The sequence below is a fragment of the Aulonocara stuartgranti genome (assembly GCF_965226115.1).
Source record: "Aulonocara stuartgranti genome assembly, chromosome: 19".
Classification (NCBI taxonomy): domain Eukaryota; kingdom Metazoa; phylum Chordata; class Actinopteri; order Cichliformes; family Cichlidae; genus Aulonocara; species Aulonocara stuartgranti.
The window spans coordinates 6,261,536-6,275,088 of NC_138955.1; the positions used below are offsets into that span (position 1 = coordinate 6,261,536).

Genomic DNA, 13,553 nt, shown 5'->3' on the forward strand with positions numbered 1-13,553 from the left:
TTGCTCCCTTTGAGTGCGTAGAATCGGAAACTAAAGACGATCAGGCTCATTTTACAATGAGCTGCAAATCATGTGTTGCGCACTGTACACCTGCAGTCTTTTATGCCAGTAGACCATACAAGTGGTGTCTGGCCCAGCGACAGATGAAACAAAACACTAAAAACAATCTTACTGTGCATCCCAAATGGCATTCCTGCCTGCTATCAGCACAAAGACAATGCACACAGACAAGTCTGTATAAACAACCTAGGTACTAAAGGGGGGGGAAGCAAAGCCCAATGAGAAACCACACATGACTTCGTGGAGCATCTTTATTATGCCACAAATAAAAGCCAGTAGTTCTGAAAGAGGACCTTGCGCTTTTTACTCACCAACAATGACATTCTGAAAATGGTCGAAGCTGATTGTGATATAGTATGTATGGTTGGCTGAGCAGAAACGGGAATCCGGGAGTGTGTAGCACAAAGGCGGGTTTGGGAAGTAGAGGTAAGAAATGCAGGGCAGCACAGTGGGGGGGGGGGGGGGGGGGGGTGTTGGAGGATGAAGAATGGCAGGAAGAAACATTCAGATACCCATATGAGAGGGGAAAATAATCAACAAAAAAAAAAAAAAAAAAAAAAGAAAACCCACACAGACATGCTGCATGACAAAACTGCTTTCCAAACAAGGGGAATGCACACCGTTCTGCTTAATATACCACATTTATTACTTTTGAACTGATTAATAGAAAGAGTGGGTCAAGACCACTCGCATCACTGTCTTTAGAAAACGGAGGAAGGAGAGAAACAAAAAGCAGCCCATAGCAACAACGAATCAACTTGTCCAATAGAAAGAAGGGAAAAAAAAAAAAAGGGGGGGGGGGGGGGGGGGGGGGGTAAATTAGGTCCAAAGACTGTCAGAGGGCCCCTTTTTTTTTAAGACCTTAAAAATTATACAGTGGGCAAGGTTTTATCAACTTAACATTTCTTTTACTTTCGAACTCTTAAACCTCTTCCATCCCCTTCTAGATCCTCCCTACCCTACCACCCCACACACTCCATCCAACACACTGGGAAAACAAAATGAAGGGCCTTCTGAACATTTGCAGTCCTCTCAAACAAAAACATGGTAAGCGTGTAGAGAGATTCTGGAGTGAGTGTAGCTGGCATACGCCTACGATGAAAATCCACCAAGGAGGAAACTCTGCTGGGTCCCGGTTGAACATTTGAGCATCCTCAAAAGACAGATTGGGGTGGGGTGGTGGTGGGGTTACAAAGAAAATGAGACAAACAGCCCATTTTTCCACTTTGGGACACTATTATTAGTCAACACTACAATTTCTATTTGATTTGTGTGTTTGTGTGAGAATTACAGACCTGCTCTTGGACCATTTAAAAAAAAGAAAAAAAAGAAAAAAAAACAACAAGCTGATCCATTCATTTCAAAAAGGAAAAAAAGCAGCATACAAGGGGAGAAAGCATATGTAGTGGAATGGGGGAGGGCAAAAAAAAAAAAAATCACCTAAGGATGCTATGCATTTAGTTGTAGTCCTATGAATAATTGTTTCCTTTTCTTTTTACTACAAGTTCAAAGTAAGTCTTTAAAGTCAAAAGAAATCAAAGTCTTCATTTAGTTTCTGTCCTTTGTTAATTCTTCACCCCTATTAGAATTTCTTTAAGAGATCTGGATGTAATGACGTAATGGGGTAGAGGGCTTTAAGGGGGCCATTGCAGTCTTTGACCAAAGCACCAACTGTTACTTGACTCGTCCTTGGCGCTCCTAGAACATGAAAGGACAGCGTGTTACACACAAAGCAGAAATTACATCATACAAAATATAGGCACATTGCAATAGATCCTTCCAGTTTCTCTTGTTAAATGTGGGCATCCACTTAATACACATTTTAATAGTTTCATAAAACCACGGCTCTTGTTTGCAAACGACAACCTAAACAGCTGTGGGTTTTAAGGAGGAAAAGCTCGATAACTTAGCAGCGTTACAGGTACCAAAATATCAACTACGTAATGTATGTGAAAAATATCCAAGTGGCACAGACTCAAAGTATGAAAACAGGCTAAATTTATTCAGAATACAGTTACCTGAAGCCTGTAATGACTTCTGTTGTTTGGGTTGCTGGGATATGGCTCACTGCCTTGGACCTCCACCTGTCACAAAAGAAGCAAAAACTGAGCACAACTGAAGCACTTCAGATTGAAAGAGCCAGGTCTTTGTAGTAAGATCATTCAGTAATTTGGCCCAAAGGATTACTTGGAAACAGAGCAGATTCTGAGTGGCCTAGCTCAACAGCTAAATATCAATAACTCTATATACAGATAACAGATATTAAAATAGATAAAACCAAATGTTGTCCATCTCAAACTGACATATATAAGACAATGTACCCTAGATGAATCTTCTTCAAATGTCCATTTATCATTTTTTATTTTTCAGTAAGCAATTAATTCAGGTTTACTGTCCTCAATTAAGTGGCTCAGTTTCAAGTCTGGGTGTAAACATAACTCAAAATGAACAAATCACCACAGGTTAAAATGCTGTTTTTAAGACTTCGAACACCTGGGATAAAATTTAAAAGGTTTTCCCTTTCTTACAGAGACCACAAAAGAGCAGTTATGCTCTCAATTCATTTTTGAACAGATGTCTTGCCATCAAGCGAGGAAGGAGAAAGCCAAAATACCCAATAAAATTTAATTTAAACTACATACTGCAAATTCACCTCCACCAATAGTCGAGCTTACGTATTTGAGCATAAACATTGTGTAGACAAAGATATTCATGAAAAATATAAGTTTTTGCTTTTTTCCCCCTCTTGTTATTTTAGTTATATTTAAATCTATCCAAGCTCATAGATACTAAGTGGTAACCTCCAGGCAGCGCATTTGGGTTTTTAGCAAGCTACACGTGTTTTTCCAATCACAGCAGTTCTGAAAAATAAAATGCAAAATCATGTCAATAGATGCATCTATATAATGCCAGTGCACACCATTAAAAAATAATTAAGAGGCTAATTTAAATTAGGTTCCAGCTCAACACTGCTACGTGGGTGCTTTGTGGCCCAACAATGATGACAGATGTTAAGCATTGTGGATCTTTGTTACCAGTATCCGCTTGCCTTTTCGCCATTCATTATTCTTCTGATATGCTCTGTCTGAATAATCCACTCACCAGCCAACTGATGGAGAATCCCAAAAGCAACAATCCCCACCCTTGTGTCACACACACTTGGGGTTCAGTATAGTTCATTGAAGGCAAACTTAAAGATGACACTGAATAAAACAACTGTCCCTAGATTTGCCCAACAAATAGAAAATCAACAAGCATTTGGAGACGGGTGGGTGTAATTTCCAATACAGAGTATGCTTATGTAAATTTAAATACTGTCTCCACCTTGATACGCCCATATTTTGGATGTAATCCATTTGCCAAAGAGGAAACGCACAATTAAGATGAAATAAGGGCTGGCAGTATGGAGTCATTTCTTGCTTACTACACCAACAAGTTTTGTGTGCTTGCACCAGTCTGTGGCTTAGCTGTGATCCAGCTGACACTGGTCAAATGAGTTGACAATAGGAAAGTGGCATGAGTTGTACCCAAAGTGAGTAACATTTTCCTTCACCCGTTTTCTCAACTCCATGTGTGAGGATGGGCTCACGGGAAGAGAAACTAACAGGGGAGGCAAAATAATTACGATTAAAAATGACAAAACATGTCTCATCTGACGGACATGAAAGCATACAAATACTTTAAGCACTCACTTCCCTCCTCCCCACCTTTTTATTTGACCCCCTTTTGAGTTTTAGTGGGAGAGGGCAGAGGTCCCATTGACATTTATCCTTCTAATAACGGACAACTAAGTAAATTTTAATCGATACATTTTACTTTTCATTTCAGTTAGCTAGAAAAGCAATGTTATGTCATATCTGGTGCTCTTCGTAACAGAGCTTATTAAAGTAACGCAGGTATTGGATTTAGTAACTGACTAAAGACAAGGTCTCTATTTTGGCATCAAGACTAACTGATCAATGTATCTGTAGTCAAAAAAGAAAAAAGAAAAAGAGTAAAACACGAAAAAAAAAAAACCAAAACAAAACACACCGCTTGCTTGAAAAAGAAAGAAACCCTAGAAAAAAAAAACAAACAAACCATTGAACGATCCCAGTATAAACTTAACAAATTTCCCTTTTCGGTTTGACATTTTTCCATTTTTGCTCCGCTACCTTCATGCTCAAATAAGCTAAAGAGATTATCAATATCATAAAGCAGTAAAAGGGACCACATCTCTCATAGTTTTAGCAGCACAGCAGCTTCAGCTGTGAACAAGATAACACTGATAAAGTTGCTATAATTACACAACTAAACACCATGCATGTTATCCATTTTATCTTTGTAAATGTTTTCTCTTGCTGTCCACTCTTAAAGTAGAACATTACATGTGACTGTTAACAGGTAGAACATAAAAGCTAAAGGAAAAAAAGATGACAAATTGTTCTAATCCATATAAGCACATGAAAATCAGCTCTCAGCCCATCTGTAAAGGGTTGTATTGTACCGTTTCTTTGTAATGCATAACATCAATGTTGTACAAACACACATACACAGGCTTCAAACACTCCACCTTTTTTGAAGATCACACTTGTTTTTCATTCATTTGTTATGTCATTCACTTTATTCAACAGTGACTTTGTTACCTTTTTCACACACTCTTCTTCTTCCTGACGCTTCTCGTAGTGAGAAAAGTCATCGAAGATGGAAGTGGTGTGTTTATATCCAGCGATGATCTTTAGCACCTGCCTGGCCTTGTCCAGTGGCACCTCCTGTGTGTCCCGAGAGTTGGTCACTGGCTTATTTTCGTTGTTCTCCAGTCGAATGTGCCTCAGTTGACTGTTGGGAACGTCCTTAACAAAGATCCAGCGCACATCAAAACGACCCTTCCACTTGTCCTGCGACCACACGCCAGCAGACGTGTTGTAGTCCACGGGTGAGCGCATTTCTGCTACACCACAGAAGTGACCGCTCCCATTGACACTGAACAGAAGATAAAGTGGTCCTTTACCACCCAGTGAACGGTAAGCTGCATCAAGCCTCTTGTTGCCATGCTCCGTGCTGCACCAGATGTTATACTTGATGGAGCGGTGGATGTCATCCTCGGAGTAGCTCTTGATGATAAACACCCTGCCCTGCTTGGGATTCCAGTCAAAGTCCTTCGGGTTATAGTTGTTGACCATACGCAACTTCTCTAAAACTGGGTGAGGCTCCGAAGGGACCCCTGGAACCACACCCACTCCTGAAGAAGAGGGAGGTGACTGGCCTGTACCACTCCCACTCGTATCCCCAAATCCATTGGCCCTATTCCGTGGTGGGACCCAGCGGGTAGGTTGAGATTGTTGTTGCTGTTGGCTTGGTGGAGGAGGACCACCCTGGGAGAGAGGAGGCTGGGGCATCTGACCCATACCTGGCTGCCCAGTGGGTGGAAGCTGATGCTGACCCATCTGGGAAACAGGTGGAACCAGTTGTCCATTGCTCAGGGGCATTTGTGGATTCCCCACAGCAGTACTTCCAGGCTGCGGGGAAGCCTGATTGGGCGGCTGCCCGTTGCTGGGAATAGGGGGCACCTGCTGAGGAGTGGTGGCTTTAGGCATTGTGCCCTTGTTGTCCCAAGTGCCAATGTCCATGTTGTGTTTAATGGGCGGAGGAGGCAAATTAGCACCAGCCATGCCACCCTTAGTTTTAAGCTTGGGCTGGGGTTTGGCTGGTTTGCTGGCAATATCAGCCCAAGAGGCAGGCTTGGCAGGGGCAATTGAGACAGGAGGCATGCTGGGAGGTCCAACAGATGATACAGGGCCTAGTGGACCCCCACCGGGTAATCCAGAGCCAACTACTTTAGGCGCCAAGTCCCCGGTACCACCAGGAGCAGCACCACCTATCTTAAGTCCCGCCATGCCCTGGTCCAGGCTGTTCATACCAGGTGCCTTGTTAAGGGGCTCGTTGGCAGCAGGTGCAAATGGGGACTGTCCATCAATCATGGCACCTCCAAGTGAGCTGGGAGCATAGGCGTAGCTGCTGCTGTAGCCAGAGCTCTGCGGTGTCCCCGACTGTCCCTGAGAGCTGTTGTTACCCCATGCTGAGAAGTCGATGCCACTGGGGAAAAAGTTGAAGCCATGCTGACCTAGAAATGGGTTGCTCCCCAGGGGGCCTGGTTGGCCAAACATAGCGTCCGGGAGGTAGTGGGGTTCCCCATTGCTCAGCTGTCCATAGGAGGCCAGGTAAGGCATAGGAGGATCCCCACCTGTGGACCATGCTGCCTCATTCAGGGAGTAGGAAAATCCTATGGAGGGGCTGTAGTAGCTGGGCATGTACGAGTCCGACATGGCCGTATAGGCATTGCTCTAAATGGAATAGAAAAATGTGATTTAGTGACAACATGGGGAAAAATAAATAAATAAAAATAAATAAATAAAAAAATTTGTGGAAAAGCACCCTAGCATTTAATTATTAAAGCAACATATTTTGTAACATTAACAGCTGAACACTCCTCTTAACATGAGCGCAACTTGTTCTTCATCCAGGGAGTGAAACCACAGTAAAAATAAGTAAAGTAATTGAACTGTCACTGCTCACCACCGATTGTGACAACAATGTAAACAATCCTCTCACTATTCCTCCTTTAAACTCATCTATAAATAAACAGAACTAAACAATGAACTGTTCCCCCACCACCATTTAGAGTGTCTTGGAAGAAGATAAGGACAGCTATTCTTCTGAGTGGACCAAAAGACAGGCTCTATTATTTTCCTCTACAGCCCACTTCACAGTGCATGTGTACGTGTGTTAGTTACTGCACAGGGAACAACCACATTTAACAAAAATTAAAGCAATAAAAAAGGTGAATAAAGAGATGCACATTAATATTCTTCGTAATCAAAACACAAAAATGTGCAAAGTAAACCTTTTTTTATAGTTTCACTTACAATTAATAATATGGCTGAAATTGGGTTTAACAGATGTGCTAAGATTACAGTAACTAGGATTATTTATTCATATATGCACGGTCATGAAACTTGTCGTGGATGCAAGCTAGAGAATATCAGCTGATCTCTACATCACCATTTTAACTTCCTTAAACCAGAATTTCAGTTGACCCTTGTCAGATTTATCTGAATTTTAGTGCAATAAAACAAAAAAGATTCGTGTTCAACTAAGAACATTTAAGGATAAGCCAGTAACAGACTACTTTAAAAAAAAAAAAAAAAAAAAGGGAAAGATTCAGATTTAAAAAAACAAAACAAAAAAACCCAACAAAACAAAAACCTCACACACTGGGAAAACATTTACCTGTCTGGCCTGAGTATTCAGGTAAGGCTCAAATTCATCGTCATTCAAAGTATCCTTTTGGGTCACAGCTCCGTTTTGCACTGTAAATGAAACAACACTTGTGTTAACAGGCCTGTGCAACCCCAGAGGTGCAATGGGTTAGACATTATCAGGCAATTAACATCAGCACCAACGCCACTCGTTACATAACAAAACCACTCCCTGAAATTAGAACAAGGGGGAAAAAAAGCAATAATTGCTCAGTATGCTTCAGATTACATAGTATGCTCAATTATTTGAATCAGGCCCAGGAAAAATTAAATGGACTTGGAAGTAGTCAAATACTGGCATAAAAGAGCACTAAAGAAATTTAGATTCCCACAGCAATAGACACATTAAAATAATAGATAAAACCAATACTGACATCACTTCGAGAGAGAAAAAAAAAAATGCATGTTAAAATGCAGGTAGATGAGTAGTGCGTGTGAGCGAGCCCCCCCGCCCCCGCGAGTTAAAGAGCGCTCTCTGTTACAGGTGATGTTCATGTGCTGGAAAACACGAGATTGTCAGAGCTTTTCGGAGAAAGGGACAGAGAATTAAAATAAAAATTATTTGTTCAATGTGTTTATTCAACATTATAGACTGACAGCATAATGATGGGAAAGCGCGAGGGCCTTTCTGACACAGGAAAAGCATGTCGGAAGACGTGTCATTTTGGTTAACCTAGCAACCAGCTAACATTAGCACGCTAGCGTCTCCATGTTAACGAGCGCCAAGAGTCCTTTCAACTTGACGGAGTTGGCTAACATTAGCCAGGTCGCCAGCGTGCTATAGGGTGGCACCTGTAGCCCTAATATTGCAAAAGAAATTTCATAATGTCTGATAATTAAAGACACTGAGCAGTAAGGTGTTTTCCACGCAACTATGGGTGATAAAAGGCATTAAAAGTAGAACCAGGAAAAGGATGCTCATGTGTATCATGCTGCCATTTAAAGTTAGCCACTCTGGAGACAGCTAGCCTGAAGCTACCTGTGGGAACCTGTGCGATTTCTGGGATGTAAAGGACACTTAAAATTGCTTTGTTTAAAGCCTGAAAAATCCCAACCTGAAACACAGTATCATTAGGCGTTTCACTCAAGTGATAAATTATATGAAAACCTTTAAATCGTGTACACAGAGGCCCATTCTACCCGAGTAGCTAGGAAGCCAGCTATCGCGTTCGCGCACGCAAGATTTTCTAAAGCGAAAGGTACATAAAAAGATTCGCACTCTCTCAAACCCAAGTCGACAATGTTAGATAATATTTGGTCTTACCTTTATTAGCTTGGCCTTTCGGTCTCTGGATTGGGTCCAGGTGATTCATGAAGGTTTGATTTATGAGAAGAGAGGAAGGGGAAAAAAATAGATGAAGAGATATATTTTCAGCAGTCAGTTCCTTTAGCAGGTGGTCAGGCCTACTGCACTACGGAGCCGCTGCCTCTGAGCTAAGCTATCCTCGCTAGCCCGTCGCGATGCTGAGAAATTTGGCCCCCGTAAATGTTCAGAAAATACCTCTCTTTACCTGTTCAAGAAGACTGCTGGCTGACATGTCTTTCCCCCCCCGGAGCCTGTGTAACTGTATTTACTCCTAAATAAAAGCGGCAGGGTAAAATAATTATCAAGCTATTGAAGCGTTTCAGCCAAGCACCCTTATCTCTCTACAGAGCCTGGTTCTACACAATGGCGGGCTGCAGTTTGCTTGACAGACTCCTCAACATGGCTGGGCGGCCCTCGTCAACCCACGATGGTATTTATTTACAAAAAACGTGCGCCCCCCATTGGTGTGGAGGAGCCAGGGTGATGTTAGAGGCTATTATTTTCATTATAAAACATCAACATCTGAAAGATATTTGAGATATAAATTTCTTATAAAACCACTGTAGGATGTAGAATACAACATAACAATATACAATATAACATAAATATGTTATTTATGTTTCATATATATGTGCTTGATGGTTGCTGAATGTGTGGTGCTATGACAACAATTTTCCTCTGGGATTGATCAAGTCTCTCTGATTCTGATTCTGATAAACAAAACCACATCAGGAAATCAGGATTTCTAATCTAAAAATCCTAAAAACTAATCTGTTATATAACTGTTACTTACCCAGGAATTTATTTTCAAAATTCACTGCTGAAACAGTTGCACCTTTAAATCATTTTCATGCTGTTTTTGCACTGCTTTCCAAATCAGTAGAGCAGAAGGTTGCCCCAGAGTGAATGTTGTAGGTTGCAAAATTACGTGTTTCTTCAGAGAAGCCCCCAGCCTGCCCCAGGGGAGCTGCTGTGTGAGCTACAAGCTTGTGAAGTCTGTGATTGTACAGGTTGGAGGTATGAATGAATGCAGTGCCGATTCTAGAGTCTATAGTGGCCTTAGGCAAAAATTCACAGGTGGCCCCTTCAACCACCATTCATTAAAATTATGGTTAAAAAAAATCTGACATCATTAAAAGAAATTTCGCACTCACTGTCACAGCCACCACAGCTGGACACCCTTGGCTGCTCTGCTAGCTTAGCTAAATAATATTAAATGTCAAAGAGACTAAAATAAATACTGTGACGTTAGTGGGTAGCAAGTATTTCTCACCCAAAAGTTAAGGCTAATCTGGCAGCAGTTTAGTTATTTAATATTGTACAGTACCAATCAAAAATTTAAGACCACTTAAAAAATGGCAAAAAATCACATTTTACTTGATTGGATCTTATAAAAAGGTTCCAAGTAGAGCTTCAACTTGCAACAAGAAGAAATGGGAGTGAAAAAAGAGAGAAAAAACATGTTTTTTTAGCATGCAGTTTATTGAAAACAGCGCTTAAACTGAAACAGGCTGTTTTACAGCTGATCAAAAGTTTAAGACCACATGCCTTTAAAGGCTAAATCTGTGCAAAAAATGTGGATTCATTGTCATTTTCTGTCAGATAGTCACCCTGTCATGACTTTCTGATGGCAAAGGCAAAAAAAACCTCTCCCTTTTTGGTTGGGTTGTTGAACTGCATAAACAGGATCTCTCGCCGTGCGCCATTGCTGCTGAGGTGGGATGCAGTAAGACATTTGGAATTTCTTAAATGATCCTGAGAGTTAGGGAACAAAAACGTCAAGTGGAAGACCCCCAAAAATTTCACCAACACTCAGCTGGAGGATCCAGTTGCCTGTCTGTCAAGACACTGGATGATTCTCAACCCAAATCAAGGCTGTTACTGGTGCCGACTGCAGCTCCATAACCATCAGACATCAGAGACTGAAGAGCTTCAAAAACAAAAAAATGTCTTCAAAGGGCTCATCTCCTTGAAAGCCACAAAACTGACTGTTTGGACTTTGCAAGAGAACACCAAACATGTGACATTGAAAGTGGAAGAAAGTTTTATTCTCTGATGAGAAAAATTTAACCTTGATGGTTTCCAACGTTGCAGATCCCACCTGAGATGTTTTCTACGCGGCACAGTGGAGAGGGTGCCATAATGGTCTGGGGTGCTTTTTCCTTCAGTGGAACAATGGCGCTTCAGGAGGTGCAGGGGTGTCAAACGGCTGCTGGCTATGTCCAGATGTTGCAGAGAGCATCCCTCATGACTGAGGACCCTTGTCTGTGTGGTAACGACTGGGTTTTTCAACTGAACAACGCTACAGTACACAATGCCATTTTGCCATTTTTCATGTGATCTTAAACTTTGGATCGGGACTGTATGTAATTGTTGCTATCTGCTGCACTCACTGCTGTTTTTCTTTCGTCGCTACAAAACTACACTGCTGTTTTATTGATTTGTGGTAATCTGAATCACACAGGCTACTTGGAACAGCGTGAGTGGAGTCAAGTGTGGCTCCACTATTGTCATTGCAAACTTTGCATACTGCTACTACTGTATTTTAAAGTTTGTCGGTCCTTGGGGACGCACAGACCCCTGGGCACTTAGCGATTGCCTAGTTTGCCTGGTTGTAAGCTGAGCCTCTGAATGAATGAATGTACTTTGTGAGTACTGAGTACTGTGTGAATGTATTTTTTGGGGCATGCAAAGACAGCTGAAACTCTTTGGAACTTCCCTAAATAAACCAAAACTTTGATTTCCTCTGACAAAAACCAAATCATCCAGTTGTCCATCATTTGCAGACACTATTTAGTTTTCTAGGTCTTTATCACCCACTAGTGTTGTTTCAGAGGATAATACTCCAACACTAGTACTTGCTATTTCATGCTCTTTCCACAAGATGGACACCTAGACACAATCCTGAATTTTCAATTTAACTTTTAAAATCAAGTTGTTGTTTTTTTTCTTGTGTGTGGCAAGGCCAAGAAATCCAATTATCACAAATGATCCTCCACTTATTTTCCCATGAGTTCCATTATAAAGGAACTCTGCTCACTTACACGAGTATAAAAAGCATTTCACAAGAAGATCCTTTTCTTGAAGTTAACTTTTTCTTTATGTGTTTATCATGTGTTTGATTTTGACCATGCAAGACTCAGTGACACTAATTACAAATGTGTCTATATTGATATTGCCTCAGCTTGTAAGTCATCCTTTATAAACTTATTAAGAATACACCCACTCATTCAAAGACCCAGAGTCATTTTCATCTCAAGACCAACTTTTAATATATTTTAACAAACTGTAATCTTCCAAAACATGTGGTATTATATACAGTCATTTATGTCACCAGCTTCTAGCCTCTGTAATATTTAGTTTGTAATAGTTAACATCATGCAGGGCACTTGAGTGAAATGGTGACCCCCTCCACCCCAATCTACTGTACGTGGCATGTGACTAAATTGCACCTAAGAAGGCACGATACAGGGCCAGGAATAACCCCATCTTTGCAGCTCAGACAATGTCAGCGATGGTCCAAGAGCAGCGTAAAAGCCATTACTCCAGAGATGAAGTAACGCAGATAAGTGTTGAAGAATGGAAAATATAGCAGACTTAACGAAGAACAAATGCAAATAGGGATGACAAACCAGTAGCAGTGACAAGACATTTGACTTGTGAAACATGCCTAGGACAGTAGAATGGCATGCATGTCTCATATTCCACCTTTCATCTCTCAATCATTTTTGGGTGCTTGACTTTTTTTCCCCTGGGGCTTGTTGACTGCTGTGGATTGGACAGGTGGCATAGCATGGCAAAGAGCTGGCTGCTTACCAGCCAATAAAAATAGCTGTGGTCTCCATGATGTCGCCGGTGAGTAAATCATAGCTTCTGAGAGTAGGAAGAGAGAGACATAAAATGATTAAATAACTGCTAATCTCTGTTTTGCATGTTTGCACGAGATTTTTTTTTTCAAGAATTTCTCTTGAAAGTTTGTCTTGTTGTTTTTCGACCTAATTTGTCTAAGTTTGTGTCAGTCTCTGCATGTACTCTTTATGAATTTGGCACGTCTGCATTTTCAGATTCACGTGTAAACACTGAGAACGATGTTAAACCGAGCACAAGGAAAGACTGTTGCATTACTCATGCCTACCATCCGCAACACTGCCATCTTGAGCCAGTCACACTGGCTGCAGTTGCCAGAAAGGGTGTACAAACTAAAGCCGGAGTCTGATCTCACTCCCATACCTGTCATTCTAAAGCCACAACACTATGCTGCTGATGAGGAACCTGATCTGTCGTAAATCTTCCCTGTTTGACCATGTGACACGACAAATTTCTGATTCTGCCCTCTGTCCACCCTCGCATCTCTTTCCCCCCCACCCCCTTGCCACCAGCATTGCCCTTCTAACTGCAGGCCTTGCTGGCACCCTGAAGCAGGAATGTCAGGCAGTAAGGTGACAATCCCACATGCTCAGATGAGAGGTCCTGTGTGCATCTTTCTTGTGTCTGTATGTTTTCTTTTGGCCTTACTGTATATCTGTGTGTGCTTTTCAACGAGTTTGTAATTTTGTATTTTTGTGTGCCTCATTCCGATGACCAATGCAGTTATGTGGCGGCAAAATTGTCTCAGCAATAGGATGTTAGCAATGTAGCACTTGTCAGGCTCTCTGAGGATGCTGTTAATTCACATTCTACCCATTTAATAAGGTTAGCCTCCAATACAGTGGGAATTGAGTATATTTAGCTAGGGAGCACATTGCTTGTTGTATGATTGACTCCCCAGCAATAGTGAAATTTTATTTTCTGTCAGTGTATTACAGATCTGTTTAATAAATATATTCTAAAAAAGCCTTTTAAATCTGTCTGTGTACTTCTAAATAACCAGCGATTTTGCATATTTAAGA

The 13,553-nt window shown here is 41.3% G+C and overlaps 1 protein-coding gene across 1 annotated transcript; it reads right to left on the reverse strand.

The window, feature by feature from the left end:
• Positions 1 to 297: 297 nt before the first annotated feature.
• ythdf2 (YTH N6-methyladenosine RNA binding protein F2) lies at positions 298 to 9,099 on the reverse strand. The gene is made up of 6 exons (XM_082516399.1): positions 8,870 to 9,099; positions 8,623 to 8,647; positions 7,330 to 7,409; positions 4,686 to 6,383; positions 2,079 to 2,144; positions 298 to 1,758 (listed from the first exon to the last, which is right to left on the reverse strand). The coding sequence occupies exons 1-6, from the start codon at positions 8,894 to 8,896 to the stop codon at positions 1,735 to 1,737; spliced, it is 1,920 nt and encodes a 639-aa protein (XP_082372525.1). The 5' UTR covers positions 8,897 to 9,099; the 3' UTR covers positions 298 to 1,734.
• Between the last annotated feature and the right edge of the window lie 4,454 nt (positions 9,100 to 13,553).